Below are 14,098 nucleotides of genomic sequence, written 5' to 3' on the forward strand. Positions count from 1 at the left end.
AATTTTTATGACAATCTATCAGTTTCTGTTCCTTCTGATCACTTGTTAAGAAAAATGTGATTTATCAGCTTACCAATTTGTCTCATAGACCAAAATTAATGTGAGTGGGTCTGTCTAAAATCTAATGTTTGAATTGAGTTAAGAAGTGTTCTACTAAACACTTTAAACAAAGTAAAGAACAAAAACAAAGGTTGACTATCAAAAATGTATAAAGGTTGGTCATTCATAATTACATGGAAATGTGTTCAGGGTTTTGGGTTTTGTTCTCAGCGTACCCAGGCATTGTGTTGGTAATAATTGTTTTTCACAGGGAAAACATGCATACATTTTCCTGACTAAAAGCTGCACTGGTACATAAGCTGTAGCATCAAAAATTTAGCCCAAAAATGGTTAGATATTTTCAACATAACACCGACAGAATACTGCAGCGTTGGACCATAAGCCACAAGGCTCAAATCATGAGAAAAAAGTTGCGGTTCATTGTCTGAAAAATATGGTCGTTCTTAGCAAAATACTCTATTTGATTTAAATTGGCTGTTGGATAGAAAACCAAAAGTACTCGACAGCCCATGATCAGTTCTGTTTTACAATATAATTTTTTATTTTATTTTTTTACTTTTTGAACTCAAACGCATACTAAAATCATTTAGCTTCTTTGCTCTACATATAGTAAAAGCAAAATATTTTGTCGATTAAAAACTTTTCTAGCTAAATTATTTTCAAGTACAAATGATACATGTGAAAACACATTTTGTACCCTGACGGCAAATAAAGGACATAACAGCTGGGCTTGCAAATGCCCCATGACCAACAGGTGAACTGGAATTATTTTGACTGACTTTTGATAAGAGGCAGGCTCCACTAAACTGGTTGCTATCCAATTGCAGAGCACATGGAGACGAATAGCCAGACAAATCAAAACTTAAAATCATCCATAGTGTTTTGAGCATGCAAAAAGACACATCACCAAACACAAATTTCAACGTTGTGTGTATAACGTGTGCTCCTTTGCCATTTGCGCCTCCAGCTTGGCTGTGGCAACATTTCAGAAATAAAAGTGAGCTTGTATGCTTTGATATAATCATGGTGTACTTTTGGTCGAAAGGCAGCACGACATTTAATTAGCAACGGGTCGCTTCCCTACGACCCTCTCAGCTGGTGTTATCCCTGCCATTAGACCGGCATCACTGCCAAATTATTGTGAGATGGCGGTAATTAGAGGCACAATGTCAAAGGTCACGCCTAGCGGACATGTTGGTTTTAGCATGGCTTTTCCATTTGTGTGTTTTTCATCTATTGCGACCATAATGCAGCAGTAAAGCCGTAATTACAAAAAATATTTGTAAGACAAACACATATAACTTATTTAAAACACCATAGACTCACAGAATAGCATCAGTGGAGTAACACATGCATGCAGAATACACTCAGGCATGTATTCTTTATCCTCTGCAAAGAGTAAATAATGTTATTTGGTGCACAGTACGTAAACTATGTTTTATACTTCCTCCTGGTGGCTGCACAAACCAAAAGGAGCAGCAAAATGTGCATTCAATTGAGGCAGTCATTTTAGTCAAGTATGTGTCTTTACATTGCCCACCAGTGTTGGGCAAGTTACTTCAAAACTGTATTGCATTATGTATTTATTATTACTGTCATTTCAAAATAATTAGTTACATTACAATACAAGATTCCAAAGTTTTATTGTCATATGTATAGTATCATTATTCCACACAATGAAATTCTTATTCTGTTCACCATGATCGAGCTATATTACTGTGTTTGAAATGCAATGCATTACACTGCTATTGCATTCCTTTTACATTGCTCTCATCACCATAACTGGGAATATGGATTAGCCATTCTAAATGGAGCTCATTACGCACATTACACATCCAGCGAAAGGTTGACTTAAGCCTAAAAGAAGTACAAATTATTTAATTTGTATTGTATTGTGAACCTTTAAAGACGTGACACAAAATCTTTGTTTGTATTACGATCCCTTTATTCCTCAGCAGCATAGTGTCGCATTGTTTATGCTTAAGTCATTTCAATGTTAATATTCAAATTCAAGTTCAGTCGGCAGATCAATCAATCAATCAATCAAATTTTATTTATATAGCCCTAAATCACCGAAGTCTCAAAGGGCTTCACAGAATGAAAAGAGGTCATACAGAGACATCTTTTCAATGTAAGGTACACAACAGCATCCCCTGTCAAAGCTCCCAGAAGGGGAAGGAAAAACTCAAAAACCCCAATTTGGGGAAAATCAGAAACCTCCAGAAGGGACCACAGGTGGGAGGAGCCCCCTTCCAGGCCCACAGGTTGAAGTGGATGCTGCATGTACCGAACACAGAAACAATATAAATTACAGAAAACATATTGTGCTATATAGTGCAGTGATGTCTTGACAGCAGGCAAAGCCATTGGGCAGGAACCATCCCGCATTCCAGCCAGGTGGACCGCAGACGGCTAGACTCCTAACCCGTGATGGTCGACCAGCGCAGGACCCAATGGAGGCGGTCAAGTCAACCCTCACCATCTAGCTAGCCCCCTCTCCCGGCCGGAAAGAGGATGTTAGGCACAGATGTTTCAAAAATAAATGGTTTTAGTGGGGCTAATGTTAGCAGCTAGGCTACAGTACATCATTGTTATTGTGTACTTTATCTTGATACATATTGACCGGAACTATTTATGGACTATTATTAATAACAATTGTGGAGTGAAAATTAGCGCTAGCTTACCTTGTCATCAAACCTATCACCAATTGCTGGTTAATCCACTGTGGGAAACTGGAGCATATTTTCTACGTACGAAATACTCCGCCACAAATCTTCTAATGCCCGCATGTTTTCTTTTTGATAACTTCATGTTACTATGGCACTGTTCTAAATGGTTTGTCCCATTACTGATCCTATTTCGCGAAGTGGACAGCTTTTTAAGTGTCGCGCACACAGTGCACCTAACGATTAATGTATATTCTTCTTTATTTTACTTTACGATTCGTCTTTATTTATGATGTACTGAAAGTAATGGGCGTATGTCCATCCTGTATACATATCGTCCATATTCTACCTGTAGTTTGCAGCTACCACATTCATCTCTGGTGTAGTAGATACTAACAACAGCAAGTAAATATTTTGCCCTGGACTTCTCTGATCTCGCGGTGTTTTGGGGCAATTTGGGGGAAGGATTTTTTTTTTTTTTTAAAAACAGCACTTTCAGGCTAAAAATGCATTGTAATGCATTACTCAACTTTCATTTGTAACGAGTGCAATATGACTTTTTTTGTATAAGATATTAGATTACCACCTTACAGCAAAATGCAATTCATGACAGTTATTACTTTACTTTTGTAATGCATTACTCCCAACACTGTTGCCCACTATTATGGAATGCAAGTTTTCATATTTACTCATTCGCCACCATTGAGGGCAATAGACACCAAAGCTCGATTTTAACTGAGCTGACAGTGTACACGTGAAGAAACGCAATACACACCCTTTTTTTGTGGGGATTTGTGGGATGCTGGAATAAATGAATGGTATAGCCATTCATTTCAATGGAGATGATGATTTTAAGATTCACTTTTGCTATTACCATTCAGCATCTAATCATACACATAATAGATCATGTATTAAGCCAATGCACAGCTGTTGCCTGCTGACATGCAATGTTCATTGTTAACATTTCACCCACCAAGTCTCCGAGTGCCTGCCCAACATCATGAGGTTGGAACACCTCTGCATTTGAAAAGGGCCGTCAGCAAACAAAAGGTTCTGTGAAACGTGTGAAACGGCGCCGCCTTGAATGGATTCCATCAAAGCAAAATAGCCAGTATAATGATCTTTGAATTGGATCTGCTGATGAATGCCTTCAGCTGACTCAAATCACCTTCAGCTTGCCGTAAAACTCATTGGGAGTCATGAAAATGCCAATGAGATACAAACACACCGAGCTTGGCGAGCGCAGCCAAAAGAAAATAGAATTGACTATCTGTATTCATAGACAAATGAAATTACACAATTTATGCAAAGTCTTTGTCAGAATATCGAGATGCTAAGTGCTCATCCGTCCAATCCCCCCCTTCAACGCAAACCTTCCTCAGCCGAAGAAGTAAAAGCTGATGAGAGGTGTTATCGGGCGAGACGGGGAGGTGAAATCGAGCGCGACATTCGACGTTCCTCAGTGGCCACTCTTCAGCACGCACTTTGTTATTGAAAGTCTTGTAAAGCTTTAGATTGGTCTGCGGATGGCCTAATCCCCAAAAAGATGGCACAATCATATCGCTGGGATGAGAAGATGACGTGTTGTGCCTGCAAACTTTGGCCAGATGCTTCTTTCTTGGCATACCAAGTAGCTTGGTGCTGCTGATCTTTCCAACAGGCAAAATTGGTCCCTCATGAGGGATTAGCATTATTTACTCAGGATATTGATACATATACCTACATTTCCAATTCGCAGTTCGCAATTAGGATATCTATTTTTCCCAGATGGGACTGAGGATTTTTTTTTTTTTTTTTCGGGGGGCGTGGTGAGATTCTGTGTGATGCTATCCGTGATTTCCCTTTCGCCTGTGAAGCCCTTTGAGATTGTGGTGATTCATTGCTATAGCAAATACAATTAATCGTATAGTCTTAGTCTGACTTGGTCTCTGTTTTGGATAAAGCCTAGTGTTTTTAATTTTACTGTTATTATTACTTAACTGCTTTGTTAGTTCTGCTAAGCTATAGCGTGCTGTGATCCTTTTTCCCTCCAAAATTGGGCAATTTTGATATAGGAATACAAAGACAGAACTCTGTGTATACTTTTCAAATGAAAAGCTGATTGTTGATATGTCTATTGGAAAACAAATTGAACTAAATTGTTTCATTTCCCTTATATTAATGCCGTGCTGCAGTATATTCTGCAAACCCCACCCACAAAAGAGTAAACATTTTGTGCCCCGCCCACTCTAGTGGTGATTATGAATGAGCTAATTATCTGTAAAAAATGTAAAAGTATCCCTAAAACTATCCTTTTTCACATCAGCAAAAGCAAGAAACAATATAAATTGATATCCAACAACTGTTAATTACTTTTTTACAGCGTTTCTACAGGTTACAGGTTAGTCTAAAATTGGAAAAAAAAGGTGCATCAAAGTGCGTGAAATTAAAATAAATAAATACATAAATGCCAATCCTTATTTTGTTGCAATTACACTTCACATAGCAAAAACAAAGCCCCCCCCCCATACTATGGTATACTTATATAGTTTTTATTGATAATGATCTTATTTAAAGTCAGTGTGACAAGTAGGGGTGTGTGAAAGGTTTTCTCTTTCCTAAGGGGGGGGGGGGCTTTGCAAAAAATAATTGAGAAGCACTGCTGTAAGTGTTTGCGCTTGTTTGAAGTGTAAATGTAACAGTGTTATTCTGAGTTATTACTTATACAGAAAGACCAGCAGCCCCCCTACGCCATGCCAGACGGTGTCCATTTGCCTTGTTGTATTTTTAGTCCTGGTGTGTGTGTGTGTGTGTGTGTGATTCATTTGAAAAATGAAAAAGCAGCACTCATTTGAAAACGGGACTTCAGTGGTTGACATGAGCCTTGTGCCACTAATCTTCAAAGGTGACTGTCGGAGTGTTGTTCTGCTGCAAGACCTGTAGTTTAGCTGTTTTTCCACCCCCTTGTTGTTTTTGAAGTGTCATTATCTCATTTTTGCCGCTTTGAGGTAGAAGCTCCCAGACCATCATTGCAATGTTTTTGCTGTGTGTCCCTTTGATGTGGGTTCATCAATAGATTTTTTTCCCCATCACGCTGCTCTGTAGTGGTTTGTAACACAGTACGTTAAGAGACGTAACAGATGAGATAATTTGCTCTGTCTCTCCTCCAGGATGGCCATCCAGGTTGACAAGTTTGACTTTGAGAGTCTGCCGCTGCCCGACCAGGAGACAATTCGCTTGACTAACCCCAAACAGCTGGAGGAGGAGCGACAGCATGCTCAGGGCTGCCAGATCAACAGCAAGCTGGGCATCTGTTGGAGCATCATATCCTTTTCCGCTGACTCAAAAAAAAAAAGGATGTGAAATCTGGGTTTGGATTCATTATTTAGCATCCTCTGATGCCTCTCTCCATAAGGAGGTGATATATTTTTTAAGGCGGTGAGTAGATTTGGGGAGTTTGATGTCATCCAGTCTTCAAGATGATAAAAGACATCTGGACGCTACATCTGGAGGCCCTCTGGCCAGCGGGGAATTTGTTCCTCAGCGCTGACAGATGGCAAAGCTTATGGGCTCCGTGCTTGACACTTTGACACCATGAGACGGTGTTCTTATGTGTCAATCTCAGCGGTGAACGATTACTCACACCGACATTGTTTGGGTGGCTCTCTAAAATACAATTTGAATGGGTGTCAAACTCATTCCTAGTCGTGGGCCAGATTGTAGTTACCGTTTCCTTCAAAGAACTGGTATCAAATCAAATAAATGTTTAAGCACCTCATGCAATTGTAGATTGTAGAGAATTATTTTCACATGTATAGCATAAAACTACATTGTGAAATTCTTACTCTGTTCACCTCAGCGAACAGAATACGGCAGCCACGGTGGGCGCCATCATACATAATACACATTAGCAACTTAATTAGCTTTGTAATAAATACATGCATATACAGTATATATGAGAGAGAGAAAGATAAATATAATATATATATATATATATATATATATATATATATATATATATATATATATATATATATATATATATATATATATATATATATATATATAGTGCCAGTCAAAGCACTCTGAGTTGTTAAATCTTAAATTATATCAATATTTCTCTTAGATATTATAGAATTTACATATTCTTGGATTTGTTTTTTTGTTATAGTTTAGATTTTTCCCAAATAACCTTTGCAATCCTCTTAATGCGTTTTGAGAACATTTCAGTGTGAATGTGTTTTTTTCCAAACAGTACTCTCTATTTTTAAGGACAAATTGATCTTTCAACTTAACTACTTAACTTTTTATTGTCATTATGACATAAATGCACATCTTACTTGGTTTTACGAGCATTTATTTTCACCAAATCCCTTCTTGGCAAAAAGTGAAAACACTTTTTGCCAAGAAGGGATTTGGTGAAAATAAATGCTCGTAAAACCAAGTAAGATGTGCAATTATGTCATAATGACAATAAAAAATCCATTCAATAAGAAAGAATGTGGAGACACAAAAAATGCTTTAGTGGACCACATAAAATAATATGGCAATCTGAATCTTGCTCCAAGGCCATTAGTTTGACACCTGTGCATCATAATTATGGTGAATTTTAAAAACACAGTACCAAATCTTTGTCTCATTGTTTATACAGGTACTGCACAAGTAATATAACCCCAAAGACATATTGAAACGGGAGACGCAATATCAAAGCAGTGCTTGTGTTAGTGATTGAAGAAAGCTTGCTTAGTCATACGGCGCAATTTTCGCTTTATCTAAATAACATCGAGGTCAGCCTGTAATTATTCTCTGTGCCAGGATGAAACTTTTGACCCAAAGATGTTGCTGGGAGAAAAGTTAGAGGAAGAGAAAAGTCATTTAGAAGTCAGTCCACATGCTGGAATATCTTGTAATGTACACTATTTATTTTCGTTATCAATCACTACGTCACTGACAAGTCAAATTTTGACATGCTTTGCCATATATCTTGACTTTAATGATTATTTTGAAGCCATAGTGGAAGAAGTATATCAGATGTTAGTAGATCATACAGCTGAGGAACTCTTTCTTGGTATATTGCTAACTCTCAAAGGTTAATCAAAGTGCGTCGTTCACGCATATCCCGCATCCAAATGTCAGCTGTGTAGATTATCATTGTATATTACCTGGATAATTGCAGCATCAGTCAGTTTGTTACTACCTCTGGTGTCAGGTTACAAAAACATATTTCCCAGCAGACCTTGACATTTTGAGGTGAACACTAATAATGGTAATAACCTAACATTAGTTTTAATTTAAAGCAGCTGCCCCTAACCACCACGGGGCATTTGCTATTGAGCCATACAGAGAGAATCAACTCAAATTATTTTATTGATCATCATTTGGGAAAAAAATAAGTCATTTTTAAAATCAGGTGTGAACTTGTGCTCATCGGCTACATGATGCAGCGGTGAAAACTAAGCCTGCAAGATAGTATAAAACCAAATGTCTTTTTGAGAGCTTCTTAAGAAAGACGATGAGGCCAAACAATGAGACAGGCAAAGAGTCTACAATTGCTGCATTTGAGAAACAATATCGGCCGTCCTACTTGAAATACAAGCTTATTGTTGCAAGTGATTCCCGGCCTGCACAATTTGTGGCGACAAGCTACGAATGAGGCAATGAAGCATTCATGCCATCCTATCTGCCAATTGAGTGCTGAATGGCAAGAACAACATCTTACCTTTGTGAAGCAGCATTTTCTGCATTGATGAAAAACACATCAAAATGATGCAGTAGACTAGCCTTCCATCAAAACAGCCATTAGTCATTTTATAACTTGGAGAATTTTGTTAAATTTTGCAAAATCAGAGTTGTTTTTTGATGGTATACGTAGTTTTGGCTTATGGTCTGGATTTCCAGAATACCTACCTCATTGTGATCATGCTTCTTCATGAGATCATCAGATTTGACCCCAGAGCTGGTAGTGCTACTGATCTGCTAAGCTAACCACACCACAGACAAGTTGCAGCTAACTGATTAGCACAGCAAAACATTTTTATTCCATGATACAAAAAACCCGAATTATACTGTGGTATTGTACTATTTTAACAGACGTCTCTGGAGCCACTCAACAGGAAGAATGATTGACAGCAAATTTGGTAAATTACTCATTCACTGCTAGCCCAGTTAAAAATAGATATTTGACGTTTATACCCGTCAAGGGTAGTGAACGTCTTAAGCTGCTTTTTATTTATCAATTTAGCTTTAAGGGACCTAATGACCTAATTTGAAATGCTTCTATTCTAGTTCTTATTCATTCATCCATTTCTTAGAGCTGCTTATCCTCACAGGTGTATTATATATATATATATATATATATATATATATATATATATATATATATATATATATATATATATATATATATATATATATATATATATAATGTGTGTGTGTGTGTATTTTTTTCTCTCTCTGGTCCATCCAAATATGGCTCCATTTCAAACTCTGCTAAAGTAGATCCCAATGGCGCAAGTTTGTTAGTAGTTTCCCTTGACCACTCTCCACCCTTCCCTGAGGCGCCACGGTGAGGCCAGCGTGGAGGGAGTCCTCAACCAGCTGGTCCTGGAGCACCTCCAGCTTGCGCCCTTGCAGTGGGGTGAGTTTCACATGCTGTCTTCATTTCTCACCCAGAGAAATTTCGCTTGCGATTCATTCCCGGTTATCCAGTCACCTCATTACCTGTCATTTAGCATGTGAAGCCCCGCAACTGGTCTCAAGCCATGTTTTTATTTGCATACAAAATGGCCTGCAGTCTATTTTGGAGAAGTGGAGACAGCAGCTCGGGTAGTGCGCGAATCTCTCGGGATACACTGAGCACTTTTTTTGGTCACACCATCTGCTGTCATCATCTGAAATCACTTTCGATTCACAAAGGCTGATTTTTTTTTCTCCCCTCCTTTCTTGGAGATCCACACCATCTCATTTTTGGCCAAGCCACCTTTTTGATTAGTCAGCTGGGGCCATTGTGCTTTTCTTTCTACGAAGAAGAAGCTATCAGGAAAATGAGGCAACAGAGTAGATCAAGACTGTAGGGGGAAAAAAAAAGATTTTTTTCTTTTTTCTTTTTAGGCAAGTTGTATAAATTATGAGTCATCCAGTTTCGCGTATCTCAAATGGGGGCACGTGAGATTGTAACAGGGCATCTGCAGATATCAGCAAACCAAATGTACCGTATATTCCACACTGTAAGACGCACCGGATGGTAAATTGCACCTTCAATGAATGGCCTATTTTAAACCTCTTTTCATATATAAGACACACTGCATTATAAAGCGCATAGAATAGATGCTACAGTAGTGGCTGGAGTTGCGTTGCACATCCACTAGATGATAAAGGGAATGTCAACAAAACAACCAGATAAGTCAGTCAAACTTTATTAATAGACAATCAGAATTTTTTATTTTTATGACATGTACATAACATGTATATGTACACCAAGCAGAAGAAAAAGTTGAATGATTTTTTTGTTTATTGTTGGTTCACTTTTCTAAAATTTTAAACATTCTGAAGAAAGATACTGTTTTCTTTTTAAGTTGAGAACAAATTCATTGGAACATGAAGCATCTTGCTGTTTGTGCTATAGTTTATTTCTTTAGAAAACTTTATATGGCTTTATTTTCTTCGGCCCCATCTGGTTGCACCATGTCATTTAGTGTTACAATATTCTGACAGATGAGCCAGAAATAAAACAGGTGTTATGCGATGTTTTATCTGGAGTTGCTGAATATAATATGTCTCTACAAACCACCATAAATGTAGTTTTAAAGATCAATTAATTAGACACTGATGGCACAGTATTTTTTTTTCAGCTAAAATATGCTTTGTGCTGGTTATGGGGTACTTGACCCAAAAATTCACAAGAGGTACATAAAAAAAAAAAAGGTTGAGAACCATTGACCTAGATCCTCCTTCCTTGGAGTAAATTCTGGGGGGAAAGAAGGTACGTAATTTTTGCCTTTATTTCCATAAAGGTGCCCTCACACTTGCAGTCTCGGTCGCTGCTGATTATATGAGCCAAGTAATTTGCTTCAGCCCATTAGGATGCCTTTATCTGGGTTGCCCAAACCATCATAGGCTCAATTACGGATGCAAGTCACGCGTTGCCCCCTGTGCCTAAACTTGTAAGTCTAATTGGTTACTTTTCCTTTCTTTTCTTAGCTTTACACTTTGCGAATAAAATTAATAAGCCCTGTTTGCCCAACTTTGTAGTTTTAAAAGTGTTGTTTTCTAAAAATCTATGTTCTGTTGAATTTGTGTGTGCGTGTTTGGTGTTTTCCACCGTTTGACAGTTTCGGGAAAGAAGATGCCGTTCCGAGGCCATAACGATGCTATCTGTCAGCTATGCCCATGTAGGGTTATCTTGTGCGTGTTTTTTTTTTATATTTTATTCACAATAAGAGAGCAAATGCAGGGCAAAACATGCACTGTTAAAGGAAGTTTTTAGCAATTCAGCCACATGCTTTATTGCAAATTTAATTCTGCAGCGGGAGAGAGCTTTATTTTATTTTTTTTAAGGCGCTGGGAGACTGCAAAAAGCAAGTGTAAATAAGGCCAGTCACGTCTCTGATTTATAAGCTCGAATCAATGATATGAATCTTTGCTTGTTTTTTCACTAATTCCAATAGATTTTACAGAGTCTTTGGGATTTTCATTTCAATTTAATTTTCCACCTCAGCAAGCAAAGTCGACTTGTGAGACCCTCTGTCATTCAGTTGACAAAAATTTCAAAGGCGGGGGGGTGAAGCCCACAAAATTGTTCGCATCAACCATTGATTTCATCGTGTGTCTGCAAAGGGTAGACAGTTTTACAAACTCCCTAAATGCCAGAAGCTTAGTCTCGGGGATGCTCGGCTAATGTTTTTCTGAAGGTTACTGCTTGACTGCTTTTATTATCTCTGACAACGTTTTATTGCGCTCACAGACATAATAAGGGTTACTCTGTTTTCTCCGAAGTGTTCCGAGGCAAGACGTTTGTTGGCAGGCTTGGCCAGTGAATAGGATCAATTAGAATACGGATGTTACATACATTGCCTAACGTTTTAATTAGACCACCTGGCCCGAGACCACATCTTCTCCAATCACACTCATGACCTTCCTTCTTCTTTTTACACAAACAACAACTTAGGCACTTTTTTTGCCCCCAAATTTTTTTTCACCATGTGGACTCACTGTGGGCTTGCTATTTTTGCAACAGGAGAAATTCAGTCCTCACCTTGTTTTTCAATCTTCTATCTGTCAAGTAAATTTGTAAAAGTTGTGAAATAGGTGCTGATTAATATGCTGAAAGTATTTACATTTTTTTTTCCACATCTATGATTATGCATTCTGTTGACTCAAGTCTCCTTCACCACTTTTGCTGTACTTGTGTTTTCTCCTACGCTATTATGGCAAAAAACTTAATGCTATAAATCAGTTTGAATTGTCCCACACTTTTTGGGCAATTTATCAAACGTGATAAACTGCACTGCAGTATCACTGCAAACTTAGTACAGAGTACTAAAATAAGTTGAAAAAATATATGTTGTTGTACTTTTCTGAAACAACGGTCAAAAGGTGTTGTACAGGATGAGCACATTTTATTTTCAAAATATCTCTTAAAGGGGAAATCAACCCCATTTTTTTGCGCTTCTGGTCTTAACGTGATATTCTGATTAATATTATGCTTATGGAATATGAAACAAAGCAGCAAAATTCCCCCATTTTTATCAATCTCAGTGTTCATTGCAAAATTACGCAGGGTCCAGAGAAAGCCCTGGCTCGGCTAACGAATGTCACATGACCACACTTAGAAAATAGATGAGCCGTGACTGGCCATTCCCCGAGCCCCAAGCAACTGTGATGTCATCATCTGCCGCCAATTGTGATGGATAAAAATGGGCCGACATGAAACATTATAAGAAGTTATATTGCAAAACTGACCTGCCCAGTTTTTTGTCTTCGGAACATCATGAAAAGCCTTTAGTGGAACATTTCTTCATTATTAACTCCATTCTTAGTTTTCATCCCGTTCACATGCTACTGACAATCAATTTTTAGGTTTCATAAGAAGTATACATATACGTATTTTCTTTTCTTTTTCCCCCTAGTTGTAGAACCTTTAGATATAAGGCTGAAATGTGTTTTAGCTGTTAGAAAATGGCATAACTGGGTGAAAATTCAACATGCCTCAAGGGGTGAAATTTTCTGTTTTAAAATCACATTCCTCATCATGCATATTGAACTAATTCAATCCCAATAACTTATTTTTTACATTTCTCAAGTGTCAGGACATCCCATCCTGTTTACTTCTTTACATGGTTACTTTTATTTTAGTTTTTTTTTTTTAACCTAAAGGTGTTTGGTCTAAACATGAGCTGGTATGAATTGACTTCAATACTAATGTAATAAGTTCATTTAGGTTATTAAGTACTGAATTAATCAAATACTTTAATACATAAAGTACTTAGTTACATTTGTGCCTAAAGTACTTAATTATTAAAGTAATTCATTAAGATAACATATAAAGTAATGGATTACTTTGTTACTTTAGTTCCGAAAGTAATCAATTACTTTAGTTCTTTATTGCTAAGGAACTTTAGTATTACATTAATTAAGTACTTAAACAATCAATTCACCACAAAGTTATTGTTTACTTAAGTGCATATTTAACCCCTGGGTGGCCGCGTATATATATATATATATATATATATATATATATATATATATATATATATATATATATATATATATATATACTTACATTTTTTGGGGGGGTGACATACACCTCCGTTATGTACAAAAAAATTGTGAAAAAGCTAGCTATCATAGCAATAGTAAGTACGCCGTACGTTTATATGATTATGATATTAAAATGGGAATATTTATTATGTCATTATTAGACTTTTGAAGATTTGCATTATGGGAGTCGAGGCTAAGCCAATCATTGAAGTCATTGAAAGGCTTGCAAATGTCATAAGTTAGCAGCTAGCACCACCCGGTGCTTTTGGAGTGTCAACAAAAATTTCTATTGCACCCCGTTTGTAAGTTGCCATTGAGAGGATTAATGCAAAAATTGGGGGAAATGCATGATACAATATCACGTTTTCAATATGTCCAAAATGGACAATATATCCAATTGAATGGGCAGTAAATGAGTCCGATGTGGGCTGAATATGACACCTATGGGGTGTACCTCTCGACCTCCCGTTTGCAAGCATTTAGAAGGGACGGCAGTATGGCATATTGAAAGTCATTATGTTTTGAGAATTTATTCAATATTTTAACCTCCTCTTGCCCTTTTTCTTTTTTTCTATTTTTACTTTGATATCACACATCAAAAAGCAAGACTTGGGTCAACATTTCCCCCAAGGGCA

General features: G+C 37.4%; 1 protein-coding gene across 3 annotated transcripts in view; it reads left to right on the forward strand.

The window, feature by feature from the left end:
• trappc9 (trafficking protein particle complex subunit 9) overlaps nucleotides 1-14,098 on the forward strand; it is a 170,710-nt gene that overhangs the window by 103,705 nt on the left and 52,907 nt on the right. For all 3 annotated transcript variants that reach the window (XM_088405406.1, XM_088405408.1, XM_088405407.1), the window contains 2 exons: nucleotides 5,876-6,028; nucleotides 9,251-9,342. In XM_088405406.1, the coding sequence (XP_088261532.1) occupies nucleotides 5,876-6,028; nucleotides 9,251-9,342 (245 nt within the window). The remainder of the gene's footprint in view (nucleotides 1-5,875; nucleotides 6,029-9,250; nucleotides 9,343-14,098) is intronic.

Source organism: Hippichthys cyanospilos, chromosome 21 (genome assembly GCF_059441005.1).
Source record: "Hippichthys cyanospilos isolate Australia breed blue-spotted pipefish chromosome 21, RoL_Hcya_1.0, whole genome shotgun sequence".
NCBI classification, from domain to species: domain Eukaryota; kingdom Metazoa; phylum Chordata; class Actinopteri; order Syngnathiformes; family Syngnathidae; genus Hippichthys; species Hippichthys cyanospilos.